Consider the following 19,139-nt stretch of genomic DNA (forward strand, 5'->3'; position numbering starts at 1 on the left):
GAGGCGTGAAGAGGTCCGTGTGCAAAGCGGGGGCGGGGGGTCGAGGATCGAGAGAGGCAGTCCAAAGTCCAGGGAGAGTCGAGGCTCGATGATGAGGACACGGGAAACACAAAAGGGCATGAGACACGGGATCAAGGAAGTCACAGGGAGAGATCAAGAATGCGGGGGGAAGCCAGACACGGGATGCTTACAACGTAACATAGGACTAAGTTCCGGCCAGGATCCTTGGGTCCACCGGTCTTTATACCGCTCATCCTCATCAGTCCCAGGTGTGCTGATTGCCGGCATGTGGGCGAGCAGGGGCGAGAAAAGCGGGTTCGAGCCCGCGCCGTGACAGAAAGACTCCAAATGATCCACCAAGTCAAAGCACACAAGTCACGCTCACTTATGCTTGAGTACAGGTGCGCAATGTATCGGTGCACACTGCAAATAGTCAGTGTTCAAAAACAAGAAAAAAAAAATACAAAAATGAGGGGTATTTTATTTGAACTAAGCAAAATTATCTGCTAATAGAACAAGAAAAAATCGACTTGTAAAGACTTTCCAAAACAAGTAAAATTAACTAACCTCAATGAACCCAAAAATACCTTAAAATAAGTATATTCTCACTAATAACAAGTGCACTTTACTTGGTAGAAAAAACAAATATGAGACCTTTTTGCTCAAAATGTTGAAAAATATTCTTAAATGAAGTAAATGCTAGTGCCATTATCTTGACATAATGATATGCGCTCGGCATCATAATTTCCTTTTTCATGCTTGAAGTAAGAAATTATTACTCTAAAAAAGTAGTTGTATACTTGTGAGTGTTAATGACACAGCTTTGTGTCATGATCTGTGGTCTGGACCATGTTTTCTGTTTATTTCGGTTTAAAACTGCAATAGTTCCTGTTTGCGCTCCCTTGTTTGTTTTAGTTTCCATGACGACTGATTAGTTTCACCTGTCTCATGTGTTTGACTCACGCGCCTGCTTTAATCAGAGACTATTATTTAAGCCTTTTTTTTGCCAGTTAGTCGTCCTGGCGACATGACTCTGTATTTGCTCTGTTCATGCCATAGATTCATGCTCTGCCAAGTAAGTTTTGTTTCATGTCCATAGTTTCTGCCTATGTGGTAGTTTTTGTATCGTACGCTAAGTTGTGCCTTCGCCTTGCGCGCCCTTTTGTTTGTACCTATTGATAGCGAACAATTAAAAATGTTCCTACCTTTAAGCCTTGTTCGATATAGTCCGATTGCATCCCGGGAGAACAAATCTCGCAGCAAACTGCGACCCCCCCGTCATGACACTTTGCAACATGATATTCTAGTTTCAAGCATGTTTTACTCAATATAGGTCATCAAATCACAGCAACAAGCTGTAATATCTTACTGAGATCATTTAGGACCAAAACACTTAAAACAATTGAATCTGCTTAGTGAGAAGAATTATCTTATCAGACAGAAAATAAGCAAATATCACCCTTATTTGAGATATTCATCTTACTTAGATTTCAGTTTTTGCAGTGTATACACTGCAAAAAGTCATTGTTCAAAAACAAGAAAAAACAATACAAAAATGAGGGGTATTTTATTTCAACTAAGCAAAATTAACTGCCAATAGAACAAGAACATTTGGCTTGTCAAGACTTTCCAAAACAAGTCAAATTAGCTAACCTCAATGAACCCCAAAATACCTTCAAATAAGTATATTCTCACTAATAACAAGTGCACTTTTCTTGGTAGAAAAAACAAATATGAGAACTTTTTGCTCAAAATGTTGAAAAATATTCTTAAATGAAGTAAATGCTAGTGCCATTTTCTTGACATAATGATATACGCTCAGCATCATGATTTTTTTTTTCATGATTGAAGTTAAAAAAAAAAGTAGTTGTATACTTGTGAGTGTTGATGACACAGCTTTGTGTCATGATCTGTGGTCTGGATCATGTTTTCTGTTATTTTCGGTTTAAAACTGCAATAGTTCCTGTTTGCGCTCCCTTGTTTGTTTTAGTTTCCATGACGACTGATTAGTTTCACCTGTCTCATGTGTTTGACTCACGCACCTGCTTTAATCAGAGACTATTATTTAAGCCTTTTTTTTGCCAGTTAGTCGTCCTGGCGACATGACTCTGTATTTGCTCTGTTCATGCCATAGATTCATGCTCTGCCAAGTAAGTTTTGTTTCACGTCCATAGTTTCTGCCTATGTGTTAGCTTTTGTATCGTACGCTAAGTTGTGCCTTCGCCTTGCGCGCCCTTTTGTTTGTACCTATTGATAGCGAACAATTAAAAATGTTCCTACCTTCAAGCCTTGTCCGATATAGTCCGATTGCATCCCGGGAGAACAAATCTCGCAGCAAGCTGCGACCCCCCCGTCATGACACTTTGCAACAGTTGATATTCTAGTTTCAAGCATGTTTTACTCAATATAAGTCATCAAATCTCAGCAACAAGCTGTAATATCTTACTGAGATCATTTAGGACCAAAACCCTTAAAACAAGTAAAACACTCTAACATAAAATCTGCTTAGTGAGAAGAATGATCTTATCAGACAGAAAATAAGCAAATATCACCCTTATTTGAGATATTTCATCTTACTTAGATTTCAGTTTTTGCAGTGTATACACTGCAAAAAGTCATTGTTCAAAAACAAGAAAAAACAATACAAAAATGAGGGGTATTTTATTTGAACTAAGCAAAATTAACTGCCAATAGAACAAGAACATTTGGCTTGTCAAGACTTTCCAAAACAAGTCAAATTAGCTAACCTCAATGAACCCCAAAATACCTTCAAATAAGTATATTCTCACTAATAACAAGTCCACTTTTCTTGGTAGAAATAACAAGTCCACTTTTCTTGGTAGAAAAAAAAAATGTAGACCTTTTTGCTCAATATGTTGAAAAATATTCTTAAATGATCTTGACATAATGATTTGCGCTCGGCATCATGATTTCCTTTTTCATGCTTGAAGTAAGAAATTATTACTCTAAAAAAGTAGTTGTATACTTGTGAGTGTTAATGACACAGCTTTGTGTCATGATCTGTGGTCTGGATCATGTTTTCTGTTATTTTCGGTTTAAAACTGCAATAGTTCCTGTTTACGCTCCCTTGTTTGTTTTAGTTTCCATGACGACTGATTAGTTTCACCTGTCTCATGTGTTTGACTCACGCACCTGCTTTAATCAGAGACTATTATTTAAGCCTTTTTTTGCTAGTTAGTCGTCCTGGCGACATGACTCTGTATTTGCTCTGTTCATGCCATAGATTCATGCTCTGCCAAGTAAGTTTTGTTTCATGTCCATAGTTTCTGCCTATGTGTTAGCTTTTGTATCGTACGCTAAGTTGTGCCTTCGCCTTGTGCGCCCTTTTGTTTGTACCTATTGATAGCGAACAATTAAAAATGTTCCTACCTTCAAGCCTTGTCCGATATAGTCCGATTGCATCCCGGGAGAACAAATCTTGCAGCAAACTGCGACCCCCCCCGTCATGACACTTTGCAACAGTTGATATTCTAGTTTGAAGCATGTTTTACTCAATATAGGTCATCAAATCTCAGCAACAAGCTGTAATATCTTACTGAGATCATTTAGGACCAAAACACTTAAAACAAGTAAAACACTCTAACATAAAATCTGCTTAGTGAGAAAAATTATCTTGTCAGACAGAAAATAAGCAAATATCACCCTTATTTGAGATATTCATCTTACTTAGATTTCAGTTTTTGCAGTGTATACACTGCAAAAAGTCATTGTTCAAAAACAAGAAAAAACAATACAAAAATGAGGGGTATTTTATTTGAACTAAGCAAAATTATCTGCCAATAGAACAAGAAAATTTGGCTTGTCAAGACTTTCCAAAACAAGTCAAATTAGCTAACCTCATTGAACCCAAAAATACCTTAAAATAAGTATATTTTCACTAATAACAAGTCCACTTTTCTTGGTAGAAAAAAAAAATGTAGACCTTTTTGCTCAATATGTTGAAAAATATTCTTAAATGATCTTGACATAATGATTTGCGCTCGGCATCATGATTTCCTTTTTCATGCTTGAAGTAAGAAATTATTACTCTAAAAAAGTAGTTGTATACTTGTGAGTGTTAATGACACAGCTTTGTGTCATGATCTGTGGTCTGGATCATGTTTTTTGTTATTTTCGGTATACAATTGCAATAGTTTCTGTTTGCGCTCCCTTGTTTGTTTTAGTTTCCATGACGACTGATTAGTTTCACCTGTCTCATGTGTTTGACTCACGCGCCTGCTTTAATCAGAGACTATTATTTAAGCCTTTTTCTTGCCAGTTAGTCGTCCTGGCGACATGACTCTGTGTTTGCTCTGTTCATGCCATAGATTCATGCTCTGCCAAGTAAGTTTTGTTTCATGTCCATAGTTTCTGCCTATGTGTTAGCTTTTGTATCGTACGCTAAGTTGTGCCTTCGCCTTGTGCGCCCTTTTGTTTGTACCTATTGATAGCGAACAATTAAAAATGTTCCTACCTTCAAGCCTTGTTCGATATAGTCCGATTGCATCCCGGGAGAACAAATCTCGCAGCAAACTGCGACCCCCCCGTCATTACACTTTGCAACAGTTGATATTCTAGTTTCAAGCATGTTTTACTCAATATAGGTCATCAAATCTCAGCAACAAGCTGTAATATCTTACTGAGATCATTTAGGACCAAAACCCTTAAAACAAGTAAAACACTCTTAACATAAAATCTGCTTAGTGAGAAGAATGATCTTATCAGACAGAAAATAAGCAAATATCACCCTTATTTGAGATATTTCATCTTACTTAGATTTCAGTTTTTGCAGTGTATACACTGCAAAAAGTCATTGTTCAAAAACAAGAAAAAACAATACAAAAATGAGGGGTATTTTATTTGAACTAAGCAAAATTATCTGCCAATAGAACAAGAAAATGTGGCTTGTCAAGACTTTCCAAAACAAGTCAAATTAGCTAACCTCAATGAACCCAAAACTACCTTAAAATAAGTATATTATCACTAATAACAAGTGCACTTTTCTTGGTAGAAAAAACAAATGTAGACCTTTTTGCTCAATATGTTGAAAAATATTCTTAAATGAAGTAAATGCTAGTGCCATTATCTTGACATAATGATATGCGCTCGGCATCATGATTTCCTTTTTCATGCTTGAAGTAAGAAATGATTACTCTAAAAAAGTAGTTGTATACTTGTGAGTGTTAATGACACAGCTTTGTGTCATGATCTGTGGTCTGGATCATGTTTTCTGTTATTTTCGGTTTAAAACTGCAATAGTTCCTGTTTGCGCTCCCTTGTTTGTTTTAGTTTCCATGACGACTGATTAGTTTCACCTGTCTCATGTGTTTGACTCACGCACCTGCTTTAATCAGAGGCTATTATTTAAGCCTTTTTTTTTGCCAGTTAGTCGTCCTGGCGACATGACTCTGTATTTGCTCTGTTCATGCCATAGATTCATGCTCTGCCAACTAAGTTTTGTTTCATGTCCATAGTTTCTGCCTATGTGTTAGTTTTTGTATCGTACGCTAAGTTGTGCCTTCGCCTTGCGCGCCCTTTTGTTTGTACCTATTGATAGCGAACAATTAAAAATGTTCCTACCTTCAAGCCTTGTTCGATATAGTCCGATTGCATCCCGGGAGAACAAATCTCGCAGCAAACTGCGACCCCCCCGTCATGACACTTTGCAACAGTTGATATTCTAGTTTCAAGCATGTTTTACTCAATATAGGTCATCAAATCTCAGCAACAAGCTGTAATATCTTACTGAGATCATTTAGGACCAAAACCCTTAAAACAAGTAAAACACTCTTAACATAAAATCTGCTTAGTGAGAAGAATGATCTTATCAGACAGAAAATAAGCAAATATCACCCTTATTTGAGATATTTAATCTTACTTAGATTGCAGTTTTTGCAGTGTATACACTGCAAAAAGTCATTGTTCAAAAACAAGAAAAAACAATACAAAAATGAGGGGTATTTTATTTGAACTAAGCGAAATTATCTGCCAATAGAACAAGAAAATTTGGCTTGTCAAGACTTTCCAAAACAAGTCAAATTAGCTAACCTCAATGAACCCCATAATACCTTCAAATAAGTATATTCTCACTAATAACAAGTGCACTTTTCTTGGTAGAAAAAACAAATATGAGAACTTTTTGCTCAAAATGTTGAAAAATATTCTTAAATGAAGTAAATGCTAGTGCCATTATCTTGACATAATGATATGCGCTCGGCAACTGATTAGTTTCACCTGTCTCATGTGTTTGACTCACGCACCTGCTTTAATCAGAGACTATTATTTAAGCCTTTTTTTTGCCAGTTAGTCGTCCTGGCGACATGACTCTGTATTTGCTCTGTTCATGCCATAGATTCATACTCTGCCAACTAAGTTTTGTTTCATGTCCATAGTTTCTGCCTATGTGTTAGCTTTTGTATCGTACGCTAAGTTGTGCCTTCGCCTTGCGCGCCCTTTTGTTTGTACCTATTGATAGCGAACAATTAAAACATTCAAGCATGTTTTACTCAATATAGGTCATCACATCTCAGCAACAAGCTGTAATATCTTACGGAGATCATTTAGGACCAAAACCCTTAAAACAAGTAAAACACTCTAACATAAAATCTGCTTAGTGAGAAGAATGATCTTATCAGACAGAAAATAAGCAAATATCACCCTTATTTGAGATATTTAGTCTTACTTAGATTTCAGTTTTTGCAGTGTATACACTGCAAAAAGTCATTGTTCAAAAACAAGAAAAAACAATACAAAAATGAGGGGTACTTTATTTGAACTAAGCAAAATTATTTGCCAATAAAACAAGAAAATTTGGCTTGTCAAGACTTTCCAAAACAAGTAAAATTAGCTAACCTCAATGAACCCAAAAATACCTTAAAATAAGTATATTCTCACTAATAACAAGTGCACTTTTCTTGGTAGAAAAAACAAATATGAGACCTTTTTGCTCAAAATGTTGAAAAATATTCTTAAATGAAGTAAATGCTAGTGCCATTATCTTGACATAATGATATGCGCTCGGCAACTGATTAGTTTCACCTGTCTCATGTGTTTGACTCACGCACCTGCTTTAATCAGAGACTATTATTTAAGCCTTTTTTTGCTAGTTAGTCATCCTGGCGACATGACTCTGTATTTGCTCTGTTCATGCCATAGATTCATACTCTGCCAACTAAGTTTTGTTTCATGTCCATAGTTTCTGCCTATGTGTTAGCTTTTGTATCGTACGCTAAGTTGTGCCTTCGCCTTGCGCGCCCTTTTGTTTGTACCTATTGATAGCGAACAATTAAAACATTCAAGCATGTTTTACTCAATATATGTCATAGAATCTCAGCAACAAGCTGTAATATCTTACTGAGATCATTTAGGACCAAAACCCTTAAAACAAGTAAAAAATAAATTATCTTATCTGACAGAAAATAAGCAAATATCACCCTTATTTGAGCTATTTAATCTTACTTAGATTTCACTTTTTGCAGTGTAATATAACCATTACGATGTGTTCTCCCTGCCAGTTATTCATGATTGCCACCACCTTGTACGATATCCTGTAAATCGACAGAACGAGAGTTTGAGATCAACGCCAGTTTTCCTTTCATGCTCGTACTGCACATGTTCTGTGTGCGCGCCTGTTTCCATTCTAGTGCTTTCATTCTAGTGCTTTCATTCATGTGCTGTGGATGCCTCCTCATCCTCCAACCCTGAGATACTTGGCACTGAGAGCTTGACACTTTAGTCGTCTTCTAAGCGCAAAATCCGCCTGAACTACTTACATGCAAATACCAAGTAAACAGCGTGCGCATTGTATAACACGATGTGTACTATAGTGGGTGTGTTGCGGGTGACACAATAGCGGTGCGGACCGCCATATTCAAATGAGGTTCTGAGCGTTCACTTGTCACCATGGAGACAATCATTTCCCTCCACATTCATGACATCATATGCTCTATCCATATGTCCTTAACTGCAGCACTTTCATGCAGAGAGGGAAATCACAAGTAAAAGTGTATTTATTAAAGAGTTATCAAGCAGTGGCACAAACATTCATGTCATTTCCAAAACAGAAAGTGCAAGATTGTCAGAGACATTTTAAAACAAGCTATGAGTGCACTTTTGTGCATGATGTCACTAAGATGACTTATCAAAACAACACTAAATTAAAGTGCACTTTTTGTACAGTGTCATGTCATGTTCTGTCTTAGTAATGTTTTGTTTAGTTATTGGACTCTTTAGTTTCTGGCTTTTCACTCCCTTGTCTTGTTTCCATGATTACCCGTTAGTTTCACCTGTTCCACGTTTGGACTCATTGTGCACTCTTGTTTATCACCATAGCAACCCATTAGTTTTCACCTGTCACATCACGCACCTGTTTCACGTTTTGAGTCACGCACCTGTTTTCGTTAATCATGTCTGTAGTATTTAAGTTCAGTGTTTTCAGTTTGTCTTTCTGGTGACATCCCCGCATTTATGCTTCTGCACACTCTCCACACCCTTATGACCCTTGCTGCTCTTTTTTCATGCCGGTTCCATGCCAAGTAAGTTTTTGTTTATTCAGCCACAGTTAGTGTTTTTTGTTGTTCATAGTTTCTGCCTTTGTGCAAGTATTTGTTTTCATAGCCAAGTCGTTTCTCCGCCACTGTGCGCGCTTTTCGTTTGTACTTTTTTGGAGTCATGGTGTTTAAATAAATCATGTATTTACCTTCACGCCACATCTGGTCCAATTCACTTGCACCTCGGGAGAACAAACCAAGCCATAGTCCAAATCTTGACATACAGAACGCCACTACAATAGTTTAAAACAAATAAAGTGCACTTTTGTGCATGATGTCACACAAGATATTTCAATAAGTGTCAAATAAAAATGAGCTGCATAATAGGAAATCAAATAGTGTATGTCCTTCGCTATGTGGTAGGTTCCTGCGGACGTCATCTCCTTCTGTTCTTGACTATTTTTTTTCATACGGTGTTGATGTGGAAATGGTTGCCTCGGCATTTTGTGGGTGTGAGATGTTGACATGCGGAGTTTCAAGCACTCTTCATTCTCTAGCAGGTGACTTTTCGAATGATGCTGCATATTAGCAGTAATGCTACTTTTTGTAGCAACGCTTTTGCCGCATACTTGACAAATTACGGTTGTCTGTTCGACATCTTCCCGCTTGAAGCCAAACCACCGCCACACTGCTGTTTTTCTTGGGAATTAATTATTCTTCCATCATATGTTACCAGATTCGCACATTCTATGTGACGTATGTAAGAAGGTGCGCTTGTTTTATGTCTCTGTGAGAAGGAGAGACAAGAAAGAGCGATAAAAGCCTGTAGTGTAATGCTCGCAGCTAAAAGCAGGTCAATATTACCATATAGTCATTTTCTATATCGCACAGAGACAAACCCGCGATATATCGAGTATATTCCATATATCGCCCAGCCCTATTTTTAATTAATTTCGATCAGACCCTCCACACTGCAAAAAGTCAGTGTTCAAAAACAATTTTTAAAAATACAAAAATGAGGGGTATTTTATTTGAACTAAGCAAAATTATCTGCCAATAGAACAAGAAAATTTGGCTTGTCAAGACTTTCCAAAACAAGTAAAATTAGCTAACCTCAATGAACCCAAAAATACCTTAAAATAAGTATATTCTCACTAATAACAAGTGCACTTTTTTTGGTAGAAAAAAAAAGAGACCTTTTTGCTCAATATGTTGAAAAATATTCTTAAATGAAGTAAATGCTAGTGCCATTATCTTGACATAATGATATGCGCTCGGCATCATGATTTTTTTTTCACGCTTGAAATAAGAATTTATTACTTTAAAAAAGTAGTTTTATACTTGTGAGTGTTGATGACACAGCTTTGCAACAGTTGATATTCTAGTTTCAAGCATGTTTTACTCAATATAGGTCATCAAATCTCAGCAACAAGCTGTAATATCTTACTGAGATCATTTAGGACCTAAACATTTAAAACAAGTAAAACACTCTAACATAAAAATCTGTTTAGTGAGAAGAATTATCTTGTCAGACAGAAAATAAGCAAATATCACCCTTATTTAAGATATTGCATCTTACTTAGATTTCACTTTTTGCAGTGCATCCAGCAGCTATAAAATTATAAAATCATATTCCTGCATAGACAATTTGTCGAAAATATCGTATTTGTAATAATAATAATAAATAATAATAGATTTTATTTGTAAAAAAAAAAAAAAAAAAAGCACTTTACATTGAGTAAACAACCTCAAAGTGCTACAGTGTATTTAAAAAAAAAAAAAAAAAAATTAAAAAGATAATATAAAATAAATACAAATAAATATTTTGTATTTCTGACATTCCAAATATATTGACAAGCACACGGCCATGTGTCCGTCACTGTAACAGTTTGCACATACTTTCCAAACGTGCTAAATATACAAACCCCGTTTCCATATGAGTTGGGAAACTGTGTTAGATGTAAATATAAACGGAATACAATGATTTGCAAATCATTTTCAACCCATATTCAGTTGAATATGCTACAAAGACAACATATTTGATGTTCAAACTCATAAACTTTATTTTTTTTTTGCAACAACTTAGAATTTCATGGCTGCAACACGTGCCAAAGTAGTTGGGAAAGGGCATGTTCACCACTGTGTTACATGGCCTTTCCTTTTAACAACACTCAGTAAACGTCTGGGAACTGAGGAGACACATTTTTGAAGCTTCTCAGGTGGAATTCTTTCCCATTCTTGCTTGATGTACAGCTTAAGTTGTTCAACAGTCCGGGGGTCTCCGTTGTGCTATTTTAGGCTTCATAATGCGCCACACATTTTCAATGGGAGACAGATCTGGACTACAGGCAGGCCAGTCTAGTACCCGCACTCTTTTACTATGAAGCCACATTGATGTAACACGTGGCTTGGCATTGTCTTGCTGAAATAAGCAGGGGCGTCCATGGTAACGTTGCTTGGATGGCAACATATGTTGCTCCAAAACCTGTATGTACCTTTCAGCATTAATGTTGCCTTCACAGATGTGTAAGTTACCCATGTCTTGGGCACTAATACACCCCCATACCATCACACATGCTGGCTTTTCAACTTTGCGCCTATAACAATCCGGATGGTTCTTTTCCTCTTTGGTCCGGAGGACACGACGTCCACAGTTTCCAAAAACAATTTGAAATGTGGACTCATCCGACCACAGAACACTTTTCCACTTTGTATCAGTCCATCTTAGATGAGCTCAGGCCCAGCGAAGCCGACTGCGTTTCTGGGTGTTGTTGATAAACGGTTTTCGCCTTGCACAGGAGAGTTTTAACTTGCACTTACAGATGTAGCGACCAACTGTAGTTACTGACAGTGGGTTTCTGAAGTGTTCCTGAGCCCATGTGGTGATATCTTTTACACACTGATGTCGCTTGTTGATGCAGTACAGCCTGAGGGATCGAAGGTCACGGGCTTAGCTGCTTACGTGCAGTGATTTCTCCAGATTCTCTGAACCCTTTGATGATATTACGGAGCGTAGATGGTGAAATCCCTAAATTCCTTGCAATAGCTGGTTGAGAAAGGTATTTCTTAAACTGTTCAACAATTTGCTCACGCATTTGTTGACAAAGTGGTGACCCTCGCCCCATCCTTGTTTGTGAATGACTGAGCATTTCATGGAATCTACTTTTATACCCAATCATGGCACCCACCTGTTCCCAATTAGCCTGCACACCTGTGGGATGTTCCAAATAAGTGTTTGATGAGCATTCCTCAACTTTATCAGTATTGTGCAATCTAATAACCATCATATATTCTGCATATTCACGAAAACAAACTCAATATTGCGCAATCCTCTGCACATGAGCTTAGTAGATCAGCTTTTCCTTGCCCTTATGTGGGCTCTGTACCGAGGATGTCGTTGTGGCTTGTGCAGCCCTTTGAGACACTTGTGATTTAGGGCTATATAAATAAACATTGATTGATTGATTGATTGATTGTTTGCACGTGTTTTTTTACACACGCAAACCCCGAGTAGATCAGAGTCTATGTGTCTTTTGTCAACGTTAACTGAAACAAACGCATCTGCTTTCGCAGAGAACCAGATCCCCCACGGCTTCCCGACCATCGACATGGGCCCCCAGCTGAAGGTGGTGGAACGGACTAGAACCGCCATCATGTTGTGCGCGGCCAGCGGAAACCCCGACCCGGAGATTTCCTGGTTCAAGGACATGCTCCCCGTGGACATTAGCACCAGCAATGGACGCATCAGACAGCTTCACTCAGGTAATGGGCATACATTGTCTTGTTTTTTTTAATTTCATTTTTATATACAATAACATTTATTAGAAGGACTTTAGCAACATTCTAAAATGATGTATTTGTTGTTGTTGTTGCAATTAATCACTACTCCAATTGTCATTCCACACAATCGACAGGACAAAAAAGGAACTAATCTATAATAATAATAATAATTAAAGCTGGACGGGACCGACTTTGACGGCACATAAAATCCAAACCGGAGCAGTAATTAAAACTCTTTGGTCAACTTTTAATCAGAAGGGTTCAATCTCTCTCCTGTGCTAGTTTGAAGCCGACACGACAACCGCGCTCAGAGGAGATAATGTTTGAAAAAAGGTGACCGGTTTTTACAAAACTTTTGTTTTGAAGGGGGAATTGCAAACTTCCTGTTGATTTTTGCTGGGGGTTGTCAATATATGAAATGTAGGTCCAAGTGAGACCTACATAGAGGTTTTTGTTTCATGTCTCTATTATTCCTACTGGAAGTTACAGGCAGTTTTGTCTGAGTTTTCCTCCTCGGAGCAGTTGTGTCTGTGTTTTCTTCCTAGAGGGCGCTAGAACGCAATTTTGAGTTTTGGGGTTGGGTTTTTTATTAGATTGCAATGTTTGCCAGTCCTGATGTGTGTGTCCAGTTTGGTGAGTTTTGAAGCATGTTAAGGGGGTCAAATTACAGGTCAAAGAGGCAAAAGTGACTGGTTTTACTAAAATGTTGTTTTGAAGGGGGAATTGCCAACTTCCTGTTGATGTTTGCTGAAGATGTATGAAATCTAGGTCAAAGTCAGACCTACATAGAGGTTTTTGTTTCATGTCTCTACGACATTCCTACCGGAAGTTACAAGCAGTTTTGTCTGTGTTTTTTCCTAGGGGGGGCTAGAGCGCAATTTTGAGTTTTGGGGTTTGGTTTTTTTATTAGATGGCAATTTTCGCCAGTCCTAATGTGTGTGTCAAATATGGTGAGTTTAGAAGTTTTGAGTTTTCCTCCTAGGAGCAGTTGTGTCTGTGTTTTCTTCCTAGGAGGCGCTAGAACGCAATTTTGAGTTTTGGGGTTGGGTTTTTTATTAGATTGCAATGTTTGCCAGTCCTGATGTGTGTGTCCAGTTTGGTGAGTTTTGAAGCATGCTTAGGGGGTCAAATTACAGGTCAAAGAGGCAAAAGTGACTGTTTTTACTAAAATGTTGTTTTGAAGGGGGAATTGCCAACTTCTTGTTGATTTTTACTGAAGGATGCCAATGTATGAAATCTAGATCTAAGTCAGACCTACATAGAAGTTTTTGTTTCATGTCTCTACGACATTCCTACCGGAAGTTACAAGCAGTTTTGTCTGTGTTTTTTCCTAGGGGGTGCTAGAACGCAATTTTGAGTTTTGGGGTTGGGTTTTTTATTAGATTGCAATGTTTGCCAGTCCTGATGTGTGTGTCCAGTTTGGTGAGTTTTGAAGCATGTTTAGGGGGTCAAATTACAGGTCAAAGAGGCAAAAGTGACTGTTTTTACTAAAATGTTGTTTTGAAGGGGGAATTGCCAACTTCCTGTTGATTTTTACTGAAGGATGCCAATGTATGAAATCTAGATCTAAATCAGACCTACATAGAAGTTTTTGTTTCATGTCTCTACGACATTCCTACCGGAAGTTACAAGCAGTTTTGTCTGTGTTTTTTCCTAGGGGGTGCTAGAACGCAATTTTGAGTTTTGGGGTTGGGTTTTTTATTAGATTGTAATGTTTGCCAGTCCTGATGTGTGTGTCCAGTTTGGTGAGTTTTGAAGCATGTTAAGGGGGGCAAATTACAGGTCAAAGAGGCAAAAGTGACTGTTTTTACTAAAATGTTGTTTTGAAGGGGGAATTGCCAACTTCCTGTTGATTTTTGCTGAAGGATGTCAATGTATGAAATCTAGCTCTAAGTCAGACCTACATAGAAGTTTTTGTTTCATGTCTCTACGACATTTCTACCGGAAGTTACAAGCAGTTTTGTCTGTGTTTTTTTCTAGGGGGTGCTAGAGCGCAATTTTGAGTTTTGAGGTTTGGTTTTTTTATTAGATGGCAATTTTTGCCAGTCCTGATGTGTGTGTCAAATATGGTGAGTTTTGAAGCAAGTTAAAGGGGTCAAATTAGAGCTCAAAGAAGCGGCGGAATAATAATAATAATAAAACGCATGAAATACAATAGGGTCCTCTGTTCCAAAGGGACATTGCGGTCCCTAGTAATACATTTTATTTGGTATAGCGCTTTTCAGAGTACTCAAAGACGCTTTACAAGATAAAAAATTTAAATATAAAACAGTTCAAAGTAATAATATAAAATACAGGAAATATAAAAGCTGCCGTCATTTCCTGGGACGTGCCACAGGGCATTTCCTGTGGGACGGGATTCGTTCCCAGGGATTCCAAATAAAGAACCAACTCCTTTTCTTTGCTATAGTGGCCTCGATAACGGGAACCAGTTCTCAAAAAGGGATTCGAGTCCATGGAATCGGTTCTTTTCTTATCGAACAACCGGGCGAACCGGTTTCAAACATCATCCCTAACCTAAACCCGATATTGGATATATACAGTATCTTGACATATTTTCCGGTGAAAGTAAACATATGAAGATATTCATTTTTGAGCGATATTCAGTGAAATTGAAGTGAATGACAAGTGTACTGTAAACACTTTTATTAACCCAGTTAGTCAACAGCAGAGAAAATAAACTGTTTAAGTAGCACATAAATAAAATAGAAAAATATTATTTCTACGTAAAATAAAGGTTCAAACACTGATGACATCTATTAAACAAGACAAGAAGCAAGGAATTAAACAGAGACAGAATTAAATTTGGCTCAATGAGGAGAAACCCGTACACCTGTTCACTGGTTGTGTGCTATAAAACAAGTAAACATCAATATGAATGAAATCCTGTGGGGTTTTTTTTTTTTGGTTAACATTAATCACAAATTCATAAAATCACCAGGAGATTCAGCCCTAAAACATTGCAACTTTTTCCCCTCCACTTTCTCCGTAACGCCGCAAATTCAAAATTTTTTTGCATTGACAAAAAGAAGCCTGAGACCTATTTTGTATCCAACAATGCAATGAATATAATCTCCTTGGCGGAGGGGAAATGTGCAATCACAGCACAATGCGCTCAGGTGTATTTTCTATTGTTCTTTTGCCCTGCTTTTTCTTTCCTTTATCCTGATCGAATTAATCCCGCGCAGAGATTAAGATTAGTTTTAATTCAGAGGTTGCCTTTCAAAAGCAGGTCGGCAGCACAAACAAAACCGAAGTGGTACAATTAAGACGACCGAACAGCGTGCCGGTGTTTTTGTTCATTAGCAAATAAGAACAAAATCTATTGTGATTGTGTGAGAATTCTTTACTGTTTGGTCTCTCAACAAAACTTAAGTAGCGGGGTGGGGGGGTTCCTGGAAAAGCCCTGATTAGTGTTGCCCTAAGACTAACAGCTCTTTTATTCACCCCCACTTATGCCAATATCTGCTGCTGCATTTTTATGTATGACTTTTAACAATCGGTGCCTAAAATACAGAGGAAAAAACACTTAACAAACAAGACGGACAATTCTTGTGGGGACAAAAAGTGTACATTCTCCTTGTTTTGATTCTCAATATCAGTTTTAGGCTAATTGTATGAAATAAATAAAAGTTGTATTGTTATTAATATTTTACATTGCCTTTGTTATGGCATAGATGCTGACATTTAAGATCAACATGGCAACATTGCCTCCAATTATAAGCACATGTGTAGAAGTAATGTAATCCTGATGTGTAATCAATGCTTGCATATCGAATACCTAAAAAAATTTTTTTTTTTAAATACAGGAGAAACATAGGGGAAACATTTTTTTTTATGTTTTATTTTTTATTTTATTTTTTTTAGACATGTATCTCGTGCGCACGAGAAACTTTTTATAAAGTTATAAAAAAAAAGGAAAACATTTTTATAATTTTATTTTTTTATTTTATTTTTTAGACATGTATCTCGTGCGCACGAGAAACATGTCTAAAAAATATATATATTTTACAACAATTATTACAACATTTAAAAGTTGTTTTTACGGAGCCCCTAAAGGGACATGGGGGAAAACATTTTTTTTATAATAAAAAATAATAATAAAATTAAAAAAAATTTAAATTATTGATTTTTTATTATTTTTTTAGACATGTATCTCGTGCGCATGAGAAAGTTTCTTGTGCGCACGAGATACATGTCTAAAAAAAAAAAAAAAAAAGTATTAATTTAAAAACCATTTTTTTATAACTTTATAAAAACTTTCTCGTGCACACGAGATACATGTCTAAAAAATATATATATTTTACAACAATTATTACAACATTTAAAAGTTGTTTTTACGGAGCCCCTAAAGGGACATGGGGGAAAACATTTTTTTTATAATAAAAAATAATAATAAAATAAAAACATTTTTTAATTATTGATTTTTTTTTTTTTTTAGACATGTATCTCGTGCGCATGAGAAAGTTTCTTGTGCGCACGAGATACATGTCTAAAAAAAAAAAAAAATAAGTATTAATTTAAAAAAAAATGTTTATAACTTTATAGAAAGTTTCTCGTGCACACGAGATACATGTCTAAAAAAATATATATATTTTACAACAATTATTACAACATTTAAAAGTTGTTTTTACGGAGCCCCTAAAGGGACATGGGGGGAAAAAAAATTTTTATAATAAAAAATACTAATAAAATAAAAATTTTAAAAAATTATTGATTTAAAAAAAAAAAATTTTAGACATGTATCTCGTGCGCATGAGAAAGTTTCTTGTGCGCACGAGATACATGTCTAAAAAAAAAAAAAAGTATTAATTAAAAAAAATTTTTTTTTTAACTTTATAAAAAGTTTCTCGTGCACACAAGATACATGTCTAAAAAATATATATATTTTACAACAATTATTACAACATTTAAAAGTTGTTTTTACGGAGCCCCTAAAGGGACATGGGGGGAAAAAAAAATGTTATAATAAAAAATAATAATAAAATTAAAACAAATTTAAATTATTGATTTTTTTTTTTTTTTCAGACATGTATCTCGTGCGCATGAGAAAGTTTCTTGTGCGCACGAGATACATGTCTAAAAAAAAAAAAAAAGTATTAATTTAAAAAAAATTTTTTTATAACTTTATAAAAAGTTTCTCGTGCACACGAGATACATGTCTAAAAAAATATATATATTTTACAACAATTATTACAACATTTAAAAGTTGTTTTTACGGAGCCCCCAAAGGTACACGAGGGAAAACATTTTTTTTATAATAAAAAATAAAACAATTAAAATAAAAATAAAAAATAAAATAAAAATGTGTTTGTTTTTTTTAGACATGTATCTCGTGCGCATGAGAAAGTTTCTTGTGCGCACGAAATACATGTCTAAAAAATTTTTTTTTTTTTTTAAATTATTAATTCAAAAACATTTTTTTTATAACTTTATAAAAAGTTTCTCGTGCACACGAGATACATGTCTAAAAAAAAATATATATTTTACAACAATTATAACAACATTTAAAAGTTGTTTTTACGGAGCCCCTAAAGGGACATGGGGGAAAACATTTTTTTTTATAATAAAAAATAATAATAAAATAAAAAAATTTAAAATTATTGATTTTTTATTATTTTTTTAGACATGTATCTCGTGCGCATGAGAAAGTTTCTTGTGCGCACGAGATACACGTCTAAAAAATAAAAAATAAAAAGTATTAATTTAAAAAAAAATGTTTTATAACTTTATAAAAAGTTTCTCGTGCACACGAGATACATGTCTAAAAAAAATATATATATTTTACAACAATTATTACAACATTTAAAAGTTGTTTTTACGGAGCCCCTAAAGGGACATGGGGGAAAAAAAATTTTATAATAAAAAATAATAATAAAATAAAAATTTTAAAAAAATATTGATTTTTTTTTTTTTTTAGACATGTATCTCGTGCGCATGAGAAAGTTTCTTGTGCGCATGAGATACATGTCTAAAAAAAAAAAAAAAGTATTAATTTAAAAAAATTTTTTTTATAACTTTATAAAAAGTTTCTCGTGCACACGAGATACATGTCTAAAAAAATATATATATTTTACAACAATTATTACAACATTTAAAAGTTGTTTTTACGGAGCCCCCAAAGGGACACGAGGGAAAACATTTTTTTTATAATAAAAAATAATAAAATTAAAATAAAAATAAAAAAAATAAAAAAATGTGTTTGTTTTTTTTAGACATGTATCTCGTGCGCATGAGAAAGTTTCTTGTGCGCACGAAATACATGTCTAAAAAAATTTTTTTTTTTTTTTAAATTATTAATTCAAAAACATTTTTTTTATAACTTTATAAAAAGTTTCTCGTGCACACGAGATACATGTCTAAAAAAAAATATATATTTTACAACAATTATAACAACATTTAAAAGTTGTTTTTACGGAGCCCCTAAAGGGACATGGGGGAAAACTTTTTTTTTTATAATAAAAAATAATAATAAAATAAAAAAATTTTTAAAATTATTGATTTTTTATTATTTTTTTAGACATGTATCTCGTGCGCATGAGAAAGTTTCTTGTGCGCACGAGATACACGTCTAAAAAATAAAAAATAAAAAGTATTAATTTAAAAAAAAATGTTTTATAACTTTATAAAAAGTTTCTCGTGCACACGAGATACATGTCTAAAAAAAATATATATATTTTACAACAATTATTACAACATTTAAAAGTTGTTTTTACGGAGCCCCTAAAGGGACATGGGGGAAAAAAAAAATTTATAATAAAAAATAATAATAAAATAAAAATTTTAAAAAAATATTGATTTTTTTTTTTTTTTTAGACATGTATCTCGTGCGCATGAGAAAGTTTCTTGTGCGCACGAGATAAATGTCTA

At 35.1% G+C, this 19,139-nt stretch overlaps 1 protein-coding gene across 10 annotated transcripts in view; it reads left to right on the forward strand.

Moving 5' to 3' along the window:
- Positions 1-19,139, forward strand: part of LOC133618463 (receptor-type tyrosine-protein phosphatase F) — a 470,668-nt gene that overhangs the window by 240,058 nt on the left and 211,471 nt on the right. For all 10 annotated transcript variants that reach the window (XM_061978831.2, XM_061978833.2, XM_061978832.2 and 7 more), the window contains exon 5: positions 12,063-12,251. In XM_061978831.2, the coding sequence (XP_061834815.1) occupies positions 12,063-12,251 (189 nt within the window). The remainder of the gene's footprint in view (positions 1-12,062; positions 12,252-19,139) is intronic.

This window comes from Nerophis lumbriciformis, linkage group LG19, assembly GCF_033978685.3.
Source record: "Nerophis lumbriciformis linkage group LG19, RoL_Nlum_v2.1, whole genome shotgun sequence".
Lineage (NCBI taxonomy): Eukaryota > Metazoa > Chordata > Actinopteri > Syngnathiformes > Syngnathidae > Nerophis > Nerophis lumbriciformis.